Source organism: Bufo bufo, chromosome 4 (assembly GCF_905171765.1).
Source record: "Bufo bufo chromosome 4, aBufBuf1.1, whole genome shotgun sequence".
NCBI lineage: Eukaryota > Metazoa > Chordata > Amphibia > Anura > Bufonidae > Bufo > Bufo bufo.
In genome coordinates this window covers 331,153,877-331,175,179 of record NC_053392.1, presented here as the reverse complement: position 1 = coordinate 331,175,179, position 21,303 = coordinate 331,153,877, and the positions used below count along the sequence as shown (strand labels likewise).

The following is a 21,303-nucleotide window of genomic DNA, read 5'->3' as shown; positions in this document are numbered from 1 at the left end:
GCGTAAAAAAGGAGAAGCCTTCAACCCAAAGAACACCATCCCCACTGTCAAACATGGTGGTGGGAACCTAATGCTTTGGGGGTGTTTTTCAGCCAATGGACCAGGGAACCTAATCACAGTAAACGGCACTATGAAAAAAGAGCAATACATGAGGATTCTCAACGACAACATCAGGCAGTCTGCAGAGAAAATTGGCCTTGGGCACCAGTGGACATTTCAGCATGACAATGACTCAAAACACACAGCAAAAGTGGTGAAGAAATGGTTAGCAGACAACATTAACGTTTTGGAGTGGCCCAGCCAGAGTCCAGACTTGAATCCAATTAAGAATCTAAAATGCAGAGAAGTGGCGCACTGGATTGGTGCTAACAACTGGAGAGGTGCTCTCAGTAAAAAGGAATCACTCTCTGAAGCTTGGCTATATGAGCTTATTACGCTCACCTGCACAGCAAGCCCAGCGCGGAAAAAGGAGGCTGTAAATTTATCCAAGTGCCGGCTCTTAGACTTCACGGAGCGGCGCCGGAAAGACAGACAACAGATCGTGACCATCACAAGACATCCCCGAATTCAAAGCACCGACACAGCGGCGGAGCACAATTTCACAGCGAAACAGTGAGTAATAGCGGGACGCCGCATCAACAAATCACTGCATCATTAGCTGTATTGCATCATTAGCTGTATTGCTACTTCGTTCCGTGGAGATTTTTGTGCAAAATATTCCAAAGAACGATTTCTACTATATCCAAACCAATTTGGATGGACATTACACTATAAGACTTGTTGCATCCCTCAAATACCCAGAGGCTATATTTTATGTATTTTATGTTATTATTGGTACCAAAAGTTTGAGGATCCTTTTAATATCCGGATTGTACGTTTTATCGTTTTAAGTAGTAATATATGAATTGTTTGTGTTGTATTATTAATAAACTGTGAGGTTCCTGTATTAAGAGAGTGCCTAGTATCTTTTTAAAGGGAACCTGTCACCGGGATTTGGGGTATAGAGCTGAGGACATGGGCTGCTAGATGGCCGCTAGCACATCCACAATACCCAGTCCCCATAGCTCTGTGTGCTTTTATTGTGTAAAAAAAAAACTATTTAATACATATGCAAATTAACCTGAGATGAGTCCTGTATGTGAGATGAGTCAGGTACAGGACTCATCTCAGGTTAATTTGCATATGTCTAAAATCGTTTTTTATACACAATAAAAGCACACAGAGCTATGGGGACTGGGTATTGCGGATGTGCTAGCGGCCATCTAGCAACCCATGTCCTCAGCTCTATACACAAAATCCAGGTGACAGGTTCCCTTCAACTTTTTTACCAATTAAGAATCTGTGGAGGGAGCTAAAGATCAGGGTGATGACACGAAGACCCTCCAACCTGAACAATTTGGAGCTCATTGCTAAAGATGAATGAGCAAAAATACCTGTGGAGACATGCAAAAAGCTGGTCTGCAATTATAGTAAGCGTTTGATTGCTGTAATAGCCAATAAAGGCTTTTCTATTGATTGTTGAGAAGGGTATGAATAATTTTGGACTGGACACTTTTTGCTCAAATGTAAATAAAAGCTGAGAAATTGTTTTTTTTCCACAATAATGCCTCTTGTACATCGTCTTATTATCTTTTGGGAGACACCTATGTAATTTCCCGTCCAAAAATTACTTGCTGGTTGAATAAAAGTAACTTTAAGTCAAAATTTGCCAGGGGTATGAATAATTATGGGCAGCACTATATATCGTCTAACCAGCCAGTCTTAAAGTGGCACTGTACTTTGGGAAAATAGACATATCAAAAGTTTGATTTGTGGAGGTCTGAGTAGTGAGAACTCTGCCGATCGCAAGAATGAGGAGAAAGAAGCATTCATTAGTGTGCGCTCTTCTCACTGCAGGAGAGATGGCGAGAGGGGGTTCATCTTAAATCCTTCTCCTGCAATAAGGAGCGACAATGGCCTATGTTACGGATTACCCTCCTTGTTCTAGCGATCAATTATGGTCTCAGCACATGGACACCACCTATTAAAACTTTTGGTGTGTCACAATGACCTATCAGAAGCTTTCCCAAAGTACCATGCCACTTTAATCTTCCGTTGGCTTAGGAAAGGAGACTACAGAAGTTTCTACATATTTCACGGTGTCCCATGCACGGCTGGCTTATGCAGAAATATATTAACTGTGGCACTTTAACTTTGTATGTTGAAGATCTTAACATTTGTGGTGCTAAGATAAACAATCTTTGTAAAACAATTTTACGAGGCAATTTTTGCCTCTGTTTTAGCGGCTTCAGCAGATCCTCTTTAACGAGAATGGAGATGGATCATAAAATTCTTCATGTTGCAGGGACTGAGTTTCTCTGCCTCGGATGTGGACTGTGCATACTAAGCATGGGCAGAGCATGGAAAGTGTAATGATCATTGAATTATAGCGCCCTCTTCTTCTTCCCACCAGAAGACTTTCCTTGTTAATAACTTGTCTATAGGAGTCTTAACATTCTGCCTATAACCCAGTGACTAAAGCCAGCAGTTAGACTTACATAGCTCATTTATGTCACTTGCTAATTGCGTGTTTGACATTGTGTTTACATTTTTTTAAATAAAAGGTACGGAAACCGTCACCAATCTCGACCAGAAACTCTTTTATCACGTCCTTGGAACCGACCAATCACAGGATGTATTATGTGCTGAATTTTTAGATGAGCCTAAATGGATGGGGGGTGTTCAGGTAAGAAGAAACCTCCTTTTTCTCTTTGATAATAACGAACGTGACATTAACTATAGCCCCTTTATAGTGTTACTAGGAGTGTGACCATACAGGGCAGATTTTCCAGTTTGGTGCGGCACATCACTCCTCTGCCTTTACCCTTCTGCCAAAGCTTGACATAGCCCATCTATAAGAAAATAGGGTCCAGCACCAGTGTAAAATCCAGGTATATTTTATTCTATATCCGTAGCAATATACAGGGGAGACGCCAGTCCGGTAAACTGTTGACACATATCGGACACCTTACTTGTCCTTAGTTGTAACACCGTGTGACCGTCGCTGCTGGCTGGTTTAAATCAATATCCGGTATGAATGTTGAATGTAAAACCTGGATACCAGACCAAAACTGGTATCATTGCCTATATCAGCCAGGCAGGTTTCAGGGTTTGTGTGCTTTCTATGTGGAGGTATATAGTTTGGTTTCTCAGTGATCAATTAACAACACTTTGATAGAACAGCTTGCAGTATGTTTGTGTGTCCAGTAGGGGGAGTTTGAAAACAGTTTTTAGTTACCGTAAATTGTTTATGATCTGAGCGGTCAAGTTTTAATATTTCTGTTTTTTATAATTGCCCTGCTTTAAAATATATATTTTTGTCAGTTTATATTATATTGTGCAGTTTTTCAATGGCATGCCAAGATATGCAACTCTAAAATAAGTGACATTTATCTTATGCCTATTGTTCCAGTGTTTTTCAACCATTTAATTTATTTTTCCCTGAATGGCCAGATGCTTTTTAGCAGCTTTTTGTATTTCTTGACCTACAAAAATCATTTTTGCACCTTTTTCTTTTTTTCTTGGTACATGAGACTGTTTAAAAAAATCATCTTTTTATTAAGAATTTTTTTTTTCTTTTTCAATTTTATTAGGGCTAATGTGCACAAAAGTTACAAGATTTTTTTTTTATTTTTTTTTTTATTGTTATTTTTTCCCCTAAATTTGCATGTTTGAATGGGTTCCCTATTTTGTTTTATTCTGTTTGATATGCAATATGTATAGTCTTGGTTTACAGAGTGGCTGTGGCGTCGGTTTGAATTGGCGGTGTGGCCAATGTGTTCATAAACGACCTCTGGGGACATTCACTCTTTATAATTTATTTTAAATGTCCGAGATGAAAATAACCACAGTAAGTGGAAGGACTTTTCCGTCACTCCCATAGCAGTAAATGGGAGCAGCAGAAACAGCGTAGCTTGCTCTGCTTTAATGTTTGCATGGCTCCCATTCATTGCTGTGGGAGTTATGGAAACAGCGGAGCTGCGCCCTTTCCATAACTCCTCCTCCTCCTTGAGCGTTTCTTGCTGCAGTTATTTCACGGCCGAGATAGGCCAACTCCTTTCATTTTGCAGTTTTCCAGCATCCATAAGAGTCCCCATTAAAGGTGAAAACAGCCCCTAGTAGTTGCATTATTCACGGATGGTCTGCTAAGACCCAGCAGTTCTGCTATGCCACGGTGAACCCAGCGACTATATGTTCACATGGTCCAAGAAAGGCAGTGGCATTACAGGGCACTGCAAGTTCCCAGCTACATGAGGGGTATAAAATATCTGCTTAAGGCCTCATGCACACGGCAGTTGTTTTGGTCTGCATCCGAGCCGCAGTATTTGTGGCTTGGATGCGGACCCATTCACTTCAATGGGGCCGCAAAAGATGCGGACAGCACTCCATGTGCTGTCCGCATCCGTTGCTCCGTTCCGTGGTCCCGCAAAAAATAAATAACCTGTCCTATTGTCCGTTTTGCAGACAAGAATAGGCAGTTATATCAATGGGTGTCTGCACATTGCGGAACGCACACTGACGCCATCCGTGTTTTGCGGATCCGCAATTTGCGGACCGCAAAACACACCGGTTGTGTGCATGTAGCCTAAGAATGATTTAAATGTATTGGCTGGTTTCTAGGTAGACTTTCTCCACTGTATGGAATTCCCAATAATTCAGGTATTTGTGGTGATGACTGTATGCCTAATTGTCCTTTATCGAGTCCCATCCTCAAGCAATACCGCCATCAGTTTGACCTAGTAGTATCGCTAGAATTTCTTTATAGGATGAGAAATCCTGAGGCAATGAAATAAATTCAGGTAAAAATGAATAAAACTCCTGCCCGCTCCAGCTTTCTAGTCTATCGAGATGTATGCAGCGTTCATTCCTTCTTATGAAATCTTCAGATGTATGCTACCCTCTCTGTCATCAGACAGATAAAATAGATCTCTCTCCCTTGAGAAATTGGAATTATCATTCATGTTCAGGCTTGGCGTGTGAAAGCCTCATAAAGATGCTTGTGTGTTTCTTTGAGATTCAGAATTTCTTGTTTGCGTCCCTTTCAAGTCCGGGCTCCAATATATTTTTGCATTAAGTTCAGAATAATGAGTTTTGTGTATGCTATTTTTTTGGGTTTGCACCTCTTTACTCAACATCCTCGTTTTTGATTACATGTGTTCTTATGAGCGTTACTTTTTTTTTTTTTTTCCCCACATTGATCTATAACTTGGCATGTGTATCTTATGTTTCTGGCACCATTGACTTGGGACGTTTTTGTGAATATACATAAAAATTGGAAACATTGAGGCTTCTGTTGCTTTTATACTTGAACATTCTGAGTAAAGGCTTTAAAAGAAACTTGTCAGGAAGATACAATATTTCACACCAGTCATCCTTATGTAACGTAGGTTGTAAGGCTGAATAAAGACATACGTCCATCCAGTTTAACCTATTATATTGCTAAGCTGATTCAGGAAAAAAACGGAGCTAGAAGCCAGCTGTCTTCATATCTGGGAAAAGCTCCTTCATGACTCCAAATTTCAGAATAAATCCCTGAATCACCAACCCATCATAAGTAATAAAAAAAAAAACAGGTGTCTCTTGAACTTCTTCAGGCTATGTTTACATTTAGTTTAAAATGTCAGACAAAGTAGCTTGGCATGAAGAGGTATTTTGTTGAATAAAATGCTGGGCTTCCTGCCATATGCCCCGTGGACCCCATTATGGTCAGTGAGATCAATTAGGTGCATTGGTTTCCGCCATTTTCATCGTTCTGCTCCATAATTTGGCGTTGAGAAAATAGACTGGGTGAGTTCACCATGACAAGTTCCTCTTGGAGAGGGTTCAACTATCTCACTGCTCTTACAGCAAAGAATTTATGTTGAGGTAGAAACCCTCTTACCAGTTTTTGGTATAAATAGATCATGGGAGAGATCTCTGTATTGACCTTCGATGGAGCATTAAATGCGCTGTTCCATCTAGGACATTTATGGCATATTTGCAAGATATGCCATAAATGTCCAGTGTCCAACTTGCAGGATAACAGACTGAACTGGATGGACAAATGTCTTTTTTCGGCCTTATATACTATGTAACAGGTCCCCGTCGTGGCTGGGCAGGAACGGAGAGGTTACCTGTGCACCAGGTCTGCCTGGACATTTTCTTGATGGGTATTGTTACTTGACTATTTGATGTCATGTATATCATATGCAGCATACTTTGTCCTTTGGTAGCGTACATTCGTCCGTATTTAGGACTGGATGTGCACATGGTTGTGCATTGGATTTATTATTATTTGTCCTGCACAAGGTCCTTATTGTATGCAAAGTTTTAACTCTTTTGTCTGTTGTCTAATAAAAATAATATTGCTTTTACTTGGTGTGCAGCCTTTTATACGGTTGTTCTTTTGTTAGCTTATCATTTAATTGTCTATTACCATGGCTGGCACTCCATTTATAGTAGAAGTGTGCCCCCTAGCTGCTTTTTGATACAGGAATGGAGAGGTTGCCACACATGTGCGGCTCTCGCAAATTTCTTTAGTAGCACTTCTGAAAATAGTCCAGTGCCCATACCCAGTCATTGTCCATACATAGTGGACATTTATGGATATACCATAAATGTTGTAGAGGAGAATAATCCTTTATGGGTCCATTCACAAGTCCGCAAAATGGGTCCGCATCCGTTCCGCAATTTTGTGGAACAGGTGCGGACCCATTAATTTTCAATGGGGCAGGAATGTTTTGTCTGCATTCGCAGATCCGCACTTCCGTTCTGCAAAAAAATAGAACATGTCCTATTCTTGTCAGCAATTGCGGACAAGAAAAGGCATTTTCTATGAGAGTGCCGGCGATGTGCGATCCGTAAATGAATGCACATGGCTGGTGTCCTTTTTTTGCATATCTGCAAAACGCATACGGACGTGTAAATGGACCCTAAGGCAGGGTTTCTCAACTCCGGTCCTCAGGACCTACCTACCGGTCAGGATTTGAGAATGTCCCACCGAATAAAAACCTGTGGTAAGTCCTGATGCATGAATACGAATTATATCACCTGCTCAATACTAAGGAAATCCTGAAAACATGACTGGTAGGTGGGTCCCAAGGACCGAGTTCTTAATAATGATGTACGTGCTGACGTGATGTTCTGCTATTATTGAACATTTTCTCTTTGGTATTGGACATGCCTGCTGAAATTACTGGACTGTATAGATTGTTGCGGTTGATATATCGCCGACACCATATTCCTTACATAGATCAACAATTACCATAAAATGATGCAGAGATGCATTTTATTTTTGTTAGTGCTATAGTTGGAACAGTGTTGCGTATATCGGTTTTCGACTTCAGGACACACCAATTATTTCTGTCTTTTCAATCACTGCATTTCAAAAGCTGTGACCTTTTTTTTAGTTTTCCATTGACATGGCAAATGAGGGCATTTTGTTTTTGTTGGATAAGTTGTACAGTTTTCTAAATCCCAGGGCTTTAAACCTGTGAACTTTGATCACTCATATAATGCACTGCAATACCTCTGTATTGTTGTGTATTATTACATATACATTGAAAATGACAGAACGCCTATTAGGGTACATTCACACTAGCGTTTTTATTTTCCGGCACTGAGTTCCGTCACAGGGGCTCTATACCAGAAAAGAACTGATCAGTTTTATCCACATGCATTCTGAATGGAGAGTAATCCGTTCAGGATGCATCAGGATGTCTTCAGTTCAGTCATTTTGACTGATCAGGCAAAAGAGAGAACCGCAGCATGCTACGGTTTTTTATCCGGCGAAAAAAACTGAAGACTTGCCTGAATGCCGGATCCGGCATTTTTCCTCCATAGGAATGTATTAGTGCCAGATGCGACATTCAAAATACCGGAATGCCGGATCCGTCCTTCCAGTCTGCGCATGCGCAGAACGGTAAAAATGTGAAGAAAGATGCAAGACGGATCTGTCTGTCTGCATGACAAGCGGAGAGACGGATCCATTCTTGGAATGCATTTGTGAGACTGATCCGCATCCGGATGCGTCTCACAAATGCTTTCAGTCACATGCAGATCGGCGGATCCGTTGATGGAACTGCCCGCCGGATCACACTGCCGCAAGTGTGAAAGTAGCCTTAGACAGTATCTGATCAGTAGGGGTCCAACACACAGGACCCCTGCCGATCAGCAGGCACTGAAGCTCCCACAGCTTAGCCTAGGCCATACGAGGTCACATTCATCGGTCACATGGTTTAGATGCAGCTCAGCCCCACTGATGACCAGAGGATAGGTCATCAGTAGGAAAGTCTTGGAAAACCCTGTTTACTCTGATGTCACAAGCGTAATACAGCTGGAACCCACAAGTGATGATGCGGGCACAGCTCCCGAACCTGTGCCGTTACTGCGATGTTACATTGTAGCACTCTTACTTGCTGAGTGGGAAGGGGCATTTTATGCTGAGCTTTCATTTCGATTCAAAGCAATGTAAAAAATAAATTAATCTCTTTAGTTGTGCAACAAGATTTTTTTGTAGCCTTATTTCTGGGATTGTAATAATAATGGCCTATCCTGATCAGCAGGGGTCCCCGCTGTTCTGCAGTACCTCCGGCATTGGAAATCCACAGCTCTGTCAATGCTGGTAACTGCAGCGCTGCTCAGTGGGAGCTCATGCGAGGCCACCTCACCTTTCTTGATGGACCGCAGTTGTTAAGATAGGAGGGGGGTCCCAGAGAGTTGGACCCGGATCTATCAGACATTTATGGCATGTCTTATGGATATACCCTAATTTTCCAGGTGGAAGGAAACGTCCCTTTTAACCTTGCTGCGGGGAACAAAAATCCCCATATAAAGAAAAATAATCTACACTGCTGTGTTGGTGACTGGTAGTGATCCTCCAATCTCTGGTGCTAGTTGTGAAAGTGCTGATCGCACATATCAATACGTTCCACTATCCTTCACTTATAGCAACCTCCAGATCCCCCCATGATGATCGCTGTCTGAAGGACAGTCAGTGAATAAGACCGTTGACGTTGTGACTTGTAACATTTATAAGAGAGCTGTGACAGTTGTTTCACGGAAAGCTGAGCAATTTTTGTAACAAGTGCAGTCTGCCGAACCAGCATTTATATCTGGCAGGTGCAGAGCCACCTAGAGGATGGTGTAAACCACTGCACCCCACATATCAACTCTTCATTTTGTCTTTACACTTCGATGAAAAATTTGCTCCATGAAATTGACATTATCTTGTCTGCAGGTTTCAGATGATGGCCAGTACATAATATTGTCTATCAGAGAAGGCTGTGATCCAGTCAACCGTCTGTGGTATTGTGACTTGCACAAGCAGCCAAATGGTATTACTGGTGAGTACGGACTTCAGCTTAAAACACTGCATAAAAAACCTGAACAAAACCTGCATGTGTGAATATACCCTAATGATTAGAAAAACATACAGGGTCAGATTTACGATTGAAAACGTGTCAGTTTTTTCACAATGTGCACCAAAAAACTGCCATCCATGCCTTGCACCACATGTAGCAACTGTTTTAGAAGCTTTTCTAACCTTTTTGTGCATCAGTCTATAAGGGTGTGTGTGGTTTAGCTAGAAAAGAGGCTTGACCTTTTTGGAGTAAAACTACGCCAATTTATAGCTTATGTAAACATAGACCAGACAGTCTATAGATGCGCCAGCTTTATCTGCCACTGTGATAAATCTGGCGCAGCTTAAGGCTGTCTAAGTTTACACTGTCTTACTGTTTTAACATCTGTTTCCCTGCTGTCCCCTCATTTAGGCTACATGCACACGAATGTTTGTTTCCGTGTCTGTTCCATTTATTTTTTTTTGCGGATAGGATGCAGACCTATTCATATTAATGGCATCCGTTTTTTTTTTGTGGACCACAAAACACATAGAGACGTGTGCATGTAGCCTTAGGGGCAGAAATACCACAGTTCTGGAGCGCATGCAGAATTTTGCCGCATGGACAATATTTTTGCCACATGGGCAGAATTCTGGCATTAGTCTTGCCCAAATTTATAAATGTCCATACTCCACAATCGTAAATTTGTCTACCATTACAACTGTGATTTGTATTCTTACATAATGCGAGGTGTGACAGTATTAGTGAATCTGCTGCATAATTTTTATTGTCTAACAGAGTACGAATAGGAAAACATGTACTGTAATTAATGCTTAAAGGGGTTTTCTCATCTGAGACAATGGGGCCCATCGCTAGGATATGCCCCCCATTGTCTGATAGGTGCAGGTCCTACCGCTGGGACCCGCACCTATATGGAGAATGGAGCCGGCCAAAGTGGTGGCTGGAAGACTCCGATCCGGCCACACCAAGCTCTCTCACCGTAGAAGTGAATGGAAGCGCACTGCACATGACCGGCCACAGCTCCCATTCACTTCTATGGGCCTGACGGAAATAGCCGAGCCAATGCTTAGCTATTTTTGGCGGCCCCATAGAAATGAATGCAGGGCAGCTGCGCATGCGCCCTCCACTACTTTCGGGGCTCCGTTTAGGAGATAGGTGCAGGTCCCAGCGGTGGGACCCACACCTATAAGACAATGGGGGCATATCCTAGCATTATGCCCCCATTGCCTGAGATGAGACAACCCCTTTGCGTCAAGAAACCTAGATCAAACCAAAAAATAATTGTTCATGGTCAAGTTTACACACTATAGGGGATGACTTTCTGACCACTGTATGCTGTGCTGTTTGAAAGGGGCTTGGATACGGAAGGAGTCGCAAAAAAATATAAACTCAAGGAAGAATTGCATTTTGATATTGAGAATGTGTTGTCCTATGAAGTACTGGTCCTTGATAATTGGTTATATACTGCATTGCTGCAGTATATTCATCTATATCCATGAACGCATAGCAGTCTCACCTGTGCAGCCTTGTGTGAGATCATTGCCTGCAAGGTTTAAGAACGTGACAGCTCCTTAAAATTTGCTCATTGTAAGACCTAGATTTTTAAGGATCTTTTTCTAAACCTGGAAGTCTTCTATAAGCCCATGTTATGAAATGCACTAAGCCAGCAGCACTTGTACATTATTGCAAAAGAAAAACTACATATCACCGAAGACATAACTACAAAACACCATCGCAGATTTCTAGAAAAAGCCAAATAGGGAGGGATTCCTCGGCAAGATCAACAAAAAAGTAACCAAAAGGTCAGTTAGCATTTTATGCTAAGAAGATGAATAATGTGTCAAGGGTCACCACACTGAATATGTACTTTAAAGCATTTATTGCCTGTACACATTGGATAAAAACAGGTTTAATACAAATGATATTTCATAAAGTCTCTGTGATATGTCTTTTATTTGCAGTACACAAATTCCGTGGCTTATCCCTTTTCAGAACAGGTTGTTATAGAAGACTTTCACAAAGATCTTTGAAGAGTACCTCTAATGAAAAATGAAAACTTCACCATGCTCTTAGGTGTACAGTACCTTCCGAAGCCTAACCTTTCTTCCTAATTCATAAGAAGAGGTTACCAGATATAGTGGTGGCTGTAGCCTAGTCCTGCTCACCCTGGGCAGACTTACTAAATCCATTCTAATATTTACACAACTGATTTATCACTGTGGTTCATGTTGTATGATACTGCTAAAAGTTAGATGCTTTTGTCTAACTCTACTCCATCTACTTTAGCAAACACAAACTTTTCAATCCCCATTGCAAATTAGGGTAAATAACCAAATAAACAAACTCGAAGTCGTTTGCAATAAATCAAACTAGAAATTTAAAAGAAATTTGTCCCCAATTTTTTTTTCTGCCGTTTAAAACCACATAGTAACACTTCACCTTTTTTCTAATCTCTTTATTTTCTGATTGTAGATTTATTTTATTCAATTTCCTGAACATTATTAAGGGGGTGGCCATTTTGCCTGAGCTGTTCTTAACAGGAAAAAGACTATTGCTTTACGGCAGCCTGATGAGTCATAGACACAGTGATCAGGAGGGGACCTCATTGACTTCTATGGGAGAGTTTTCTAGGCATGCTCTGTACCCTGTGCAGAGGTCATTGTACAAGGAAATAATAGATAAGATTTGACAATCACCTATTGTGAATGGTGGATCCTGACTTATCTGTCATTCTAATCCTGTGTATATAGATAAGCAGGTAACTGCAGTAAAATGATCTGTACAGACCAAGAAGTGGCGTCTATTACTATTCTTAGTGGCCACTGCGAAAACTGCAGGATTTTATGGTTTTTGTTTTAAATATAGATATTGAAATGGAAAATTAAAACTAACCTCATTAAAAATTCTTTAAAGTGTAACTGTCCTTCTTTTTTTAATTTGTGTAATGTATAACGGCAGTGATACTGACCATCTTTGTAATATACTTTAATTACTAAGATCATTTATTTATATTAGAAAAATAGCTCTAAAGTGGCCCATTTTGAGCCTTAGCAACGCTCCTCTGTCTTCTGTTTACATAACTGTCGAGACTTGCTAACACTGACTATGGTATGTAAACAGAAGACAGAGGAGCGTTGCTAAGGTTCAAAATGGGCCACTTTAGAGCTATTTTTCAAATAGAAATGTACGATTTTAGTAATTAAAGTACATTACAATAATGGTCAGCATCACTGCCTCTACATATTACAAAAATAAAAAAAAGAATGACAGTTATACTTTAAAAATATGTTAAACATAAACAACATTATTTAAACAATAGGTCATATTCTGATGACACATTTCCTTTAAGTAGCTCAACACAACTAATAGAACAAGATGTATTTAATGCACTGAATAGAATCCCTCAAAAGAACAAACATTTGCAAATCAGGTGTTATACTTTTTACAACTAATGAAGGCTTCTATTAGTTACATTAGGTGTGCTTGAGATAAAAATACTTCTGTTGGCTAGGGGTGTGTTGGAATATAATGTTTGATTTCATGTTGGAGGTATGGGTAAGTCAAGAGTGGTCCAAAATGTTGAGATCATTGCATTGCGTACAAACAAGGGAAAATATGCAAAAAGATTGTAAAGGCACTGAATGTTCCTAAAGATATAGTTGGAGGCTTAATTCACAAGTTCAAAGTTAAAGGAACACTGGCTACACTACCTGAACATGGCAGAAAAAGCTATCACAGCTGCCACCAGATTCCTGAGGAGAAAGGAGGACAAGAACCCTTGAGTGACTGCAAAAGACCTGCAGGCACTGAGGTTTCAGTTTGCACAGCAAGGCTTTGTTAGCATTTTCTGTGGACAGCACACATACTCATTGATTTAAATGTGTCTGTTCACATATCAGTAGTTTTACTGACTGTGGGTCAGAGAAAAGTCATAGAGACATGCACTATTTTGGTCCCTGGTGCGGACCAATCACGCCTATTGAAGTCTACGGGTCCGTAAAAATCACTGTCACAACAAGTATGGCATCCATGTTTAGGGCTCGTTCACAGGACCGCTGCCCCTACGTTGCCATATTGCGGCCCACATTTGTGGTTCCGTGTGCATTCCATATCACGGATGCTGACACATTTCACTTCAATGGGTCCGCAAATCCGGAGATGCGGAACGGAACACTACAGAAGCACTTGCTCTATCTTTTTGCGGAACGGACGAATGCAGACTCATTCAAGTTGAATGGGTCTGGATTCATCCCGGCGGCCGTATGGAGGTTGCCCGTGCAATGGGGACCGCAAATTGCGGTCCCCAATGCACGGAAAGGCCCACCTACGGCTGTGTGAATGAGCCGTTATTCTGTTTTTCACCTACCACTGATAGGAGATGCTCTAGAAATTAATTTTCAGCTTAGTGTTTATGGAATAGGAAGACACACTGAGGGCAAAAAAACGGACACGAACCAAAAACAGATTCTTCACGGATGAAACACCGGCAGATTTTTTCGCTGATGCAAAAGGACATGGAAATGTGAACGAGGCCTTAGCTGCATACTACAGTCGTGTCCAAAAGTTTTGAGAATGACACAAATATTAGTTTTCACAAAGTTTGCTGCTAAACTGCTTTTAGATCTTTGTTTCAGTTGTTTCTGTGATGTAGTGAAATATAATTACACGCACTTCATACGTTTCAAAGGCTTTTATCGACAATTACATGACATTTATGCAAAGAGTCAGTATTTGCAGTGTTGGCCCTTCTTTTTCAGGACCTCTGCAATCCGACTGGGCATGCTCTCAATCAACTTCTGGGCCAATTCCTGACTGATAGCAACCCATTCTTTCATAATCACTTCTTGGAATTTGTCAGAATTAGTGGGTTTTTGTTTGTCCACCCGCCTCTTGAGGATTGACCACAAGTTCTCCATGAGATTAAGATCTGGGGAGTTTCCAGGCCATGGACCCAAAATGTCAACGTTTTGGTCCCCGAGCCACTTAGTTATCACTTTTGCCTTATGGCACGGTGCTCCATCGTGCTGGGAAATCCATTGTTCTTCACCAAACTGTTGTTGGATTGTTGGAAGAAGTTGCTATTGGAGGGTGTTTTGGTGCCATTCTTTATTCATGGCTGTGTTTTTAGGCAAAATTGTGAGTGAGCCCATTCCCTTGGATGAGAAGCAACCCCACACATGAATGGTCTCAGGATGCTTTACTGTTGGCATGACACAGGACTGATGGTAGCGCTCACCTTTCCTTCTCCGGACAAGCCTTTTTCCAGATGCCCCAAACCATCGGAAAGAGGCTTCATCGGAGAATATGACTTTGCCCCAGTCCGCAGCAGTCCATTCACCATACTTTCTGCAGAAGATCAATCTGTCCCTGATGTTTTTTTTGGAGAGAAGTGGCTTCTTTGTTGCCCTTCTTGACACCAGGCCATCTTCCAAAAGTCTTCGCCTCACTGTGCGTGCAGATGCGCTCACACCTGCCTGCTGCCATTCCTGAGCAAGCTCTGCACTGGTGGCACTCCGATCCCACAGCTGAATCCTCTTTAGGAGACGATCCTGGCGCTTGCTGGACTTTCTTGGACGCCCTGAAGCCTCCTTAACAAGAATTGAACCTTTTTCCTTGACGTTCTTGATGATCCTATAAATTGTTGATTGAGGTTCTATCTTAGTAGCCACAATATCCTTGCCTGTGAAGCCATTTTTATGCAACGCAATGATGGCTGCACGCGTTTCTTTGCAGGTCACCATGGTTAACAATGGAAGAACAATGATTTCAAGCATCACCCTCCTTTTAACATGTCAAGTCTGCCATTTTAACCCAATCAGCCTGACATAATGATCTCCAGCCTTGTGCTCGTCAACATTCTCACCTGAGTTAACAAGACGATTACTGAAATGATCTCAGCAGGTCCTTTAATAAAAGCAATGAAATGCAGTGGAAAGGTTTTTTTGGGATTAAGTTAATTTTCATGGCAAAGAAGGACTATGCAATTCATCTGATCACTCTTCATAGCATTCTGGAGTATATGCAAATTGCTATTATAAAAACTTAAGCAGCAACTTTTCCAATTTCCAATATTTATGTCATTCTCAAAACTTTTGGCCACGACTGTAAGCCATGAAGGTCTTCATGCCAGAACTCCAAGACATACACCTCTATTGACCAAAAAGCACAAGAAACGTAGTCTCCAATATGCTCCAAACCTTTTAATAAGCCACAAAAGTTTTGGAATTCTGTTCTGTGGAGCAGTGAAACAAAGCTGGAACTTTTTGGGCCTATGGATCAGCAGTATGTCTAGAGAAAGAAGTATAACTCATAAGCTGAAATGAACACCTTGTCTACATTTTTGGTGGTGGCACAGTGATGCTCTGGGGCTTTTTTGCTTCCTCTGGCACTGAAAACCTGAGGCTGGAGGGCACAATCAGGGAATCCTAGTACAAAATGTTAAACCTTCTCTGAGGAAGTGTGGTCATCTTTGGACCCTCCATCAGGGCAATAATCACAAGCATACCTCAAAGTCCACTAAGGCTTGGTTACAGAAGTAGTCCTGGAAGATTCTGAAATGGCTGTCAACTGACTTGAACGCCACCGAAAATTTTGGGTGAGATTTGAAGAATGTGGTTGCAGCACATAAACCCAAGAATATTAATGAACTGGAGGCCTTTGCCCGTGAGGAATGGGCTTTCTCCGGAACTCTGCCAGAAACTGGTGTCTGCCTATGCATCACATTTGTAGCAAATTGTACCAGCAAAAGAGGGCTACTAAGTCCCAAAGCTACTTATCATGGCTTTATATAATTGAGACTGCAGTAGTCTTTCTGTCATTTTATATTGAATTTGAAGAAACCATTTTTTTATATATTAGTTCTGTTGAGCTATTTAAATTGTTCTTGATTGATTTATTACAAGCAGCTAAAAGTGTGTGATTTCAGCTAATAAACCTAATTTGCATTGTGGTTGAATAATTTTTATATCCACTGTATTTGGTTGGCTTAATTTGCGACAAATATTGGAGAACATTGTAGCATTTTAAGTCCTGTCTCTTCATACTAAACCACACCTCCCCAATTTGCAAAAAGTGTATGAAACACGTAAGGGGTTGTCCAGGACTAGAAAAAAATATCAGCTTTCTTCCACAAACAGCCAAACCCTTCACCATGGGATGTGTCTGATATTGCAGATCCATTCGAGTCAAAGGGACAGAGCTGCAATACCACACACAACTTGTGGAACCAGTCGGCTTGTTATTCCCAGTTTGGGTGATACAGTTGCAAGAAAAAGTATGTGAACCCTTTGGAATGATATGGATTTCTCATTTCTGCACAAATTGGTCAAAAAAAGTGATCTGATCTTCATCTAAGTCACAACAATAGACAATCAGTCTGCTTAAACTAATAAAACACACAGAATTAAATGTTACCATGTTTTTATTGAACACACCATGTAAACATTCACAGTGCAGGTGGAAAAAGTATGTGAACCCTTGGATTTAATAACTGGTTGAACCTCCTTTGGCAGCAATAACTTCAACCAAACGTTTCCTGTAGTTGCAGATCAGACGTGCACAACGGTCAGGAGTAATTCTTGACCATTCCTCTTTACAGAACTGTTTCAGTTCAGCAATATTCTTGGGATGTCTGGTGTGAATCGCTTTTTTGAGGTCATGCCACAGCATCTCAATCGGGTTGAGGTCAAGACTCTGACTAGGCCACTCCAGAAGGCGTATTTTCTTCTGTTTAAGCCATTCTGCTGTTGATTTACTTCTATGCTTTGGGTCGTTGTCCTGTTGCAACACCCATTTTCTGTTGAGCTTCAGCTGGTGGACAGATGACCTTTTAAGTTCTCCTGCAAAATGTCTTGATAAACTTGGGAATTCCTTTTTCCTTCGATGATGGCAATCCGTCCAGGCCCTGACGCAGCAAAGCAGCCCCAAACCATGATGCCCCCACCACCATACTTCACAGTTGGGATGAGGTTTTGATGTTGGTGTGCTGTGCCTCTTTTTCTCCACACATTGTCATGTGTGTTTCTTCCAAACAACTCAACTTTGGTTTCATCTGTCAACAGAATGTTTTGCCAGTACTGCTGTGGAACATCCAGGTGCTCTTGTGCAAACTGTAAACGTGCAGCAATGTTTTTTTTGGACAGCAGTGGCTTCCTCTGTGGTATCATCCCATGAAATCCATTCTTGTTTGGTGTTTTGCGTATTGTAGATTCGCTAACAGGGATGTTAGCATATGCCAGAGACTTTTGTAAGTCTTTAGCTGACACTCTAGGATTCTTCTTCACCTCATTGAGCAGTCTGCGCTGTGCTCTTGCAGTCATCTTTACGGGACGGCCACTCCTAGGGAGAGTAGCAGCAGTGTTGAACTTTCTCCATTTATAGACCATTTGTCTTACCGTGGACTGATGAACAGCAAGGCTTTTGGAGATACTTTTAAAACCCTTTCCAGCTTTATGCAAGTCAACAATTCTTAATTAGGTAATCTGAGAGCTCTTTTGTGTGAGGCATCATTCACATCAGGCAATGCTTCTTGTGAAAAGCAAACCCAGAACTGGTGTGTGTTTCTTATAGGGCAGGGCAGCTGTAACCAACACCTCCAATCTCATCTCATTGATTGGACTCCAGTTGGCTAACACCTCGCTCCAATTTGCTCTTGGAGATGTCATTAGTCTAGGGCAGGCATCCTCAAACTGCGGCCCTCCAGCTGTTGTAAAACTACAACTCCCACAATGCCCTGCTGTAGGCTGATAACTGTAGGCTGTTTGGACATGCTGGGAGTTGTAGTTTTGCAACAGCTGGAGGGCCGCAGTTTGAGGATGCCTGGTCTAGAGGTTCATACTTTTTCCACCTGCACTGTGAGTGTTTACATGGTGTGTTCAATAAAAACATAGTAACATTTAATTCTTTGTGTGTTATTAGTTTAAGCAGACTGTGATTGTCTATTGTTGTGACTTAGATGAAGATCAGATCACATTTTATGACCAATTTGTGCAGAAATCCATATCATTCCAAAGGGTTCACATACTTTTTCTTGCAACTGTATATTGTAGTTCTATACTATATATTATTTTTCCCTTATCGAAGAGGAAGAAAAGGGTATCAGTATCAGCTCTTCTCTTATTCTGGCCCACCCTTATTTTACAGGGTGCACCCTGCAAGTGAATAATGCCACTTAAAGGAGTATTTTTAAAAGAATAAAAATTGGCCAGAACTTCTTAAAAATAACAAAGTAACATTACTCACCTTCTCCGATCACACACTGCTGCCGTACAGATACTGCTCCTGTCCCTGCTGTTCTGCATTTTTTGTCCCAACTCAACATGCTAAGAAAGGCCAGCTCAGCCAATTACAGGCACAGATCACTATTAGGGTCCATTCACACGTCAGTATTTTTACCTTTCCAGATAAACGTTCCTTTTTTTTTTTGCGGATCCTTTTTTTTTAGTACAACCTTCAGGTTTTTTTTTTTTCCATCCATTTTCCTGTCAACGGATCCGCAAAATCGGATGACATTCAGATGGTTTTGTGCATGTAATCCGCATTTATGCGGATCCATTGACTTGAATGGACAACAGACCCGAAAAACGGACAGAAAGTAGGACAAGCTTAATTTTTTTTTCAGGATCCGCATACTCAAAAATAGGAAAACGGAACGGATTCTGTGATTCTGACAGCACTATGATTGGTGTCCGCATTTTTGCAGAGGCAATTGAAATTAATGGATCCGAAAAAACGTTCCAATTTAAATCGGAACGGAAACGGAGTGTTATAATGGACGTGTGAATGGACCCTTAGGCCTCTTTCACACGACCGTATGGCTTTTTCAGTGTTTTGCGGGCAGTTTTTTTCCGGATCCGTTGTTCCGTTTTTTGTTTCCGTTGTGTTTCCGTTTCTGTTTTTCCGTATGGCATATACAGTAATTACATAGAAAAAATTGGGCTGGGCATAACATTTTTCAATAGACTGTTCTGCAAAAAACGGAACGGATACGGAAAACATACGGATGCATTTCCGTATGTGTTCCGTTTTTTTTTTTGCGGACCCATTGACTTGAATGGAGCCACGGACCGTGATTTGCGGACAAGAATAGGACAAGACTCAAAATCTAGCGGAACGGAATTGCGGACATACGGAAACGGAATGCTCACGGAGTACATTACGTTTTTTTTTTTGCGGACCCATTGAAATCAATGGTTCCGTATACGGAACGCAAAAAACGTTTGTGTGAATGAGCACTGGACTTTTGCTAGTGTTTCCAGCATGTTGAGCCAGGATAGGAGGTGCAAAGAAGCAATGGGTATTCAATGTTAATCAGTTATAGAGCAGAAGGAACTGACCAGATGATGTACTCTTGTTTTTAAAATATTCATTAAAACAGAATAAAAGTCCCAAAAAATAAAAACATTAATAGCATGCAACGCTATAATTAATAAACTGTACACAAGGTAATTTGTATACATTTTGATCAAAATACATAAGCCCACTCACCACGACAAGGTTGCCTCTTTTGAATGGGTACCTAGTTTAATTTAGCACAGCAGCAAATGTCTACCACTGCAACACATCGCCTGCAGGCATCATGAGCCAGCAGTCCAACAGCACCACTGCTATCAGACTAAGCCCCACCAATCTACAGGCGCAGTACCGCAATATGTAAATGGATGTCAAAAAGCTCTACAATTGAGGAAAAAGTAGGAATTTAATAACCCTTAAGGTAGCTTCACCCTGTTTAGGTTTCCTGATACAGTTTTGGAAATCAAAATCAGGAGTAGATTATAAAAAGAGAAGTATAAAGGACAGATGCAACATATCCTCCTCTTTTAATTCACTCCTGAATTTGGCTTCCAAAACTGAATCAGGGAACCTGACAGTGTGGCCGTACCCTAATAAAGTATTCTTTTAATAAAAAATACCTGGGCCGAATGGGAGGAGTGTTGATACCATGAAAGAAAGTAAAGCAATAGTAAAATTTAAAAACAAAAAAACAAAAAAAAACATGCATCTCAGTCCATGTATCTGCAGCACTCTGCTTGTCTGTGTGTGCTCCTGCTTACTCCTCCCCCCTACCCTCTAACTTTAAAGGGGTTCTGCACTTTATTTAAACTGATGATCTATCCTCTGGATAGATCATCAACATCTGATCGGCGAGGGTCCGACACTTGGGGACCACGCCGATCAGCTGTTTGAGAAGTCAGCGGCGCTCCAGCAGTGCCGCGGCCTTCTCACTGTTTACCGCCGGCCCAGTGACGTCACGACTAGTATCAACTTGCCTGGGTGGGGCTAAGCTCTGTTCACTTGAATGGAGCTTAGCCCCGCCCAGGCAAGTTGTTACTAGTCGTGACGTCACTGGGCCGGCGGTAAACAGTGAGAAGGCCGCGGCGCTGCTGCCTTCTAAAAACAGCCGGGTGTCGGACCCCCGCCGATCAGATGCTGATGATCTATCCAGAGGATAGATCTTAAGTTTAAACAAAGTGCAGAACCCCTTTAACAATGCCTTCATTATGTAAATATGGATTAAATGGTCACTAACTTTTCACACAAGTTTGCATAAATCAGAAGTACGACCACAAGAAACTTTGTAATATCAGTGAGAAATATCTAGCCCCTTGCTAATTGCTTTTCACTTTGAGAAAAGTGCGATGTTAAACGGGAACAGCTTCACAGGTGGATCATATTAGACATATTAATTCAAGCCTATGGAAAGTGGAGGGAGAGGAGTAATCCGAAGTACACGCAAACAATCAGAATGGTGGTGTCATGTTTGGGTGAGGGAATAAGGCCTGGAAACTAGGGAAAGGAGATGGACACCTCCTAGTAACACCCTAATCAAAGTCCTGACTAACTACCAGTATGAATAGACCCCAGAAGTAGGCGAGTTCATACACAGGAATACCTAGTGTCCTAACTCACCCTATAGGATCCTGGT

The 21,303-nt window shown here is 41.4% G+C and overlaps 1 protein-coding gene across 1 annotated transcript in view; it reads left to right on the top strand.

Annotated features, from left to right (window-relative positions):
• Nucleotides 1-21,303, top strand: part of LOC120998230 (prolyl endopeptidase) — a 138,858-nt gene that overhangs the window by 35,605 nt on the left and 81,950 nt on the right. Inside the window, exons 6-7 of the mRNA XM_040428816.1 lie at nt 2,604-2,725; nt 9,257-9,362. Of these exons, the coding sequence (XP_040284750.1) occupies nt 2,604-2,725; nt 9,257-9,362 (228 nt within the window). The remainder of the gene's footprint in view (nt 1-2,603; nt 2,726-9,256; nt 9,363-21,303) is intronic.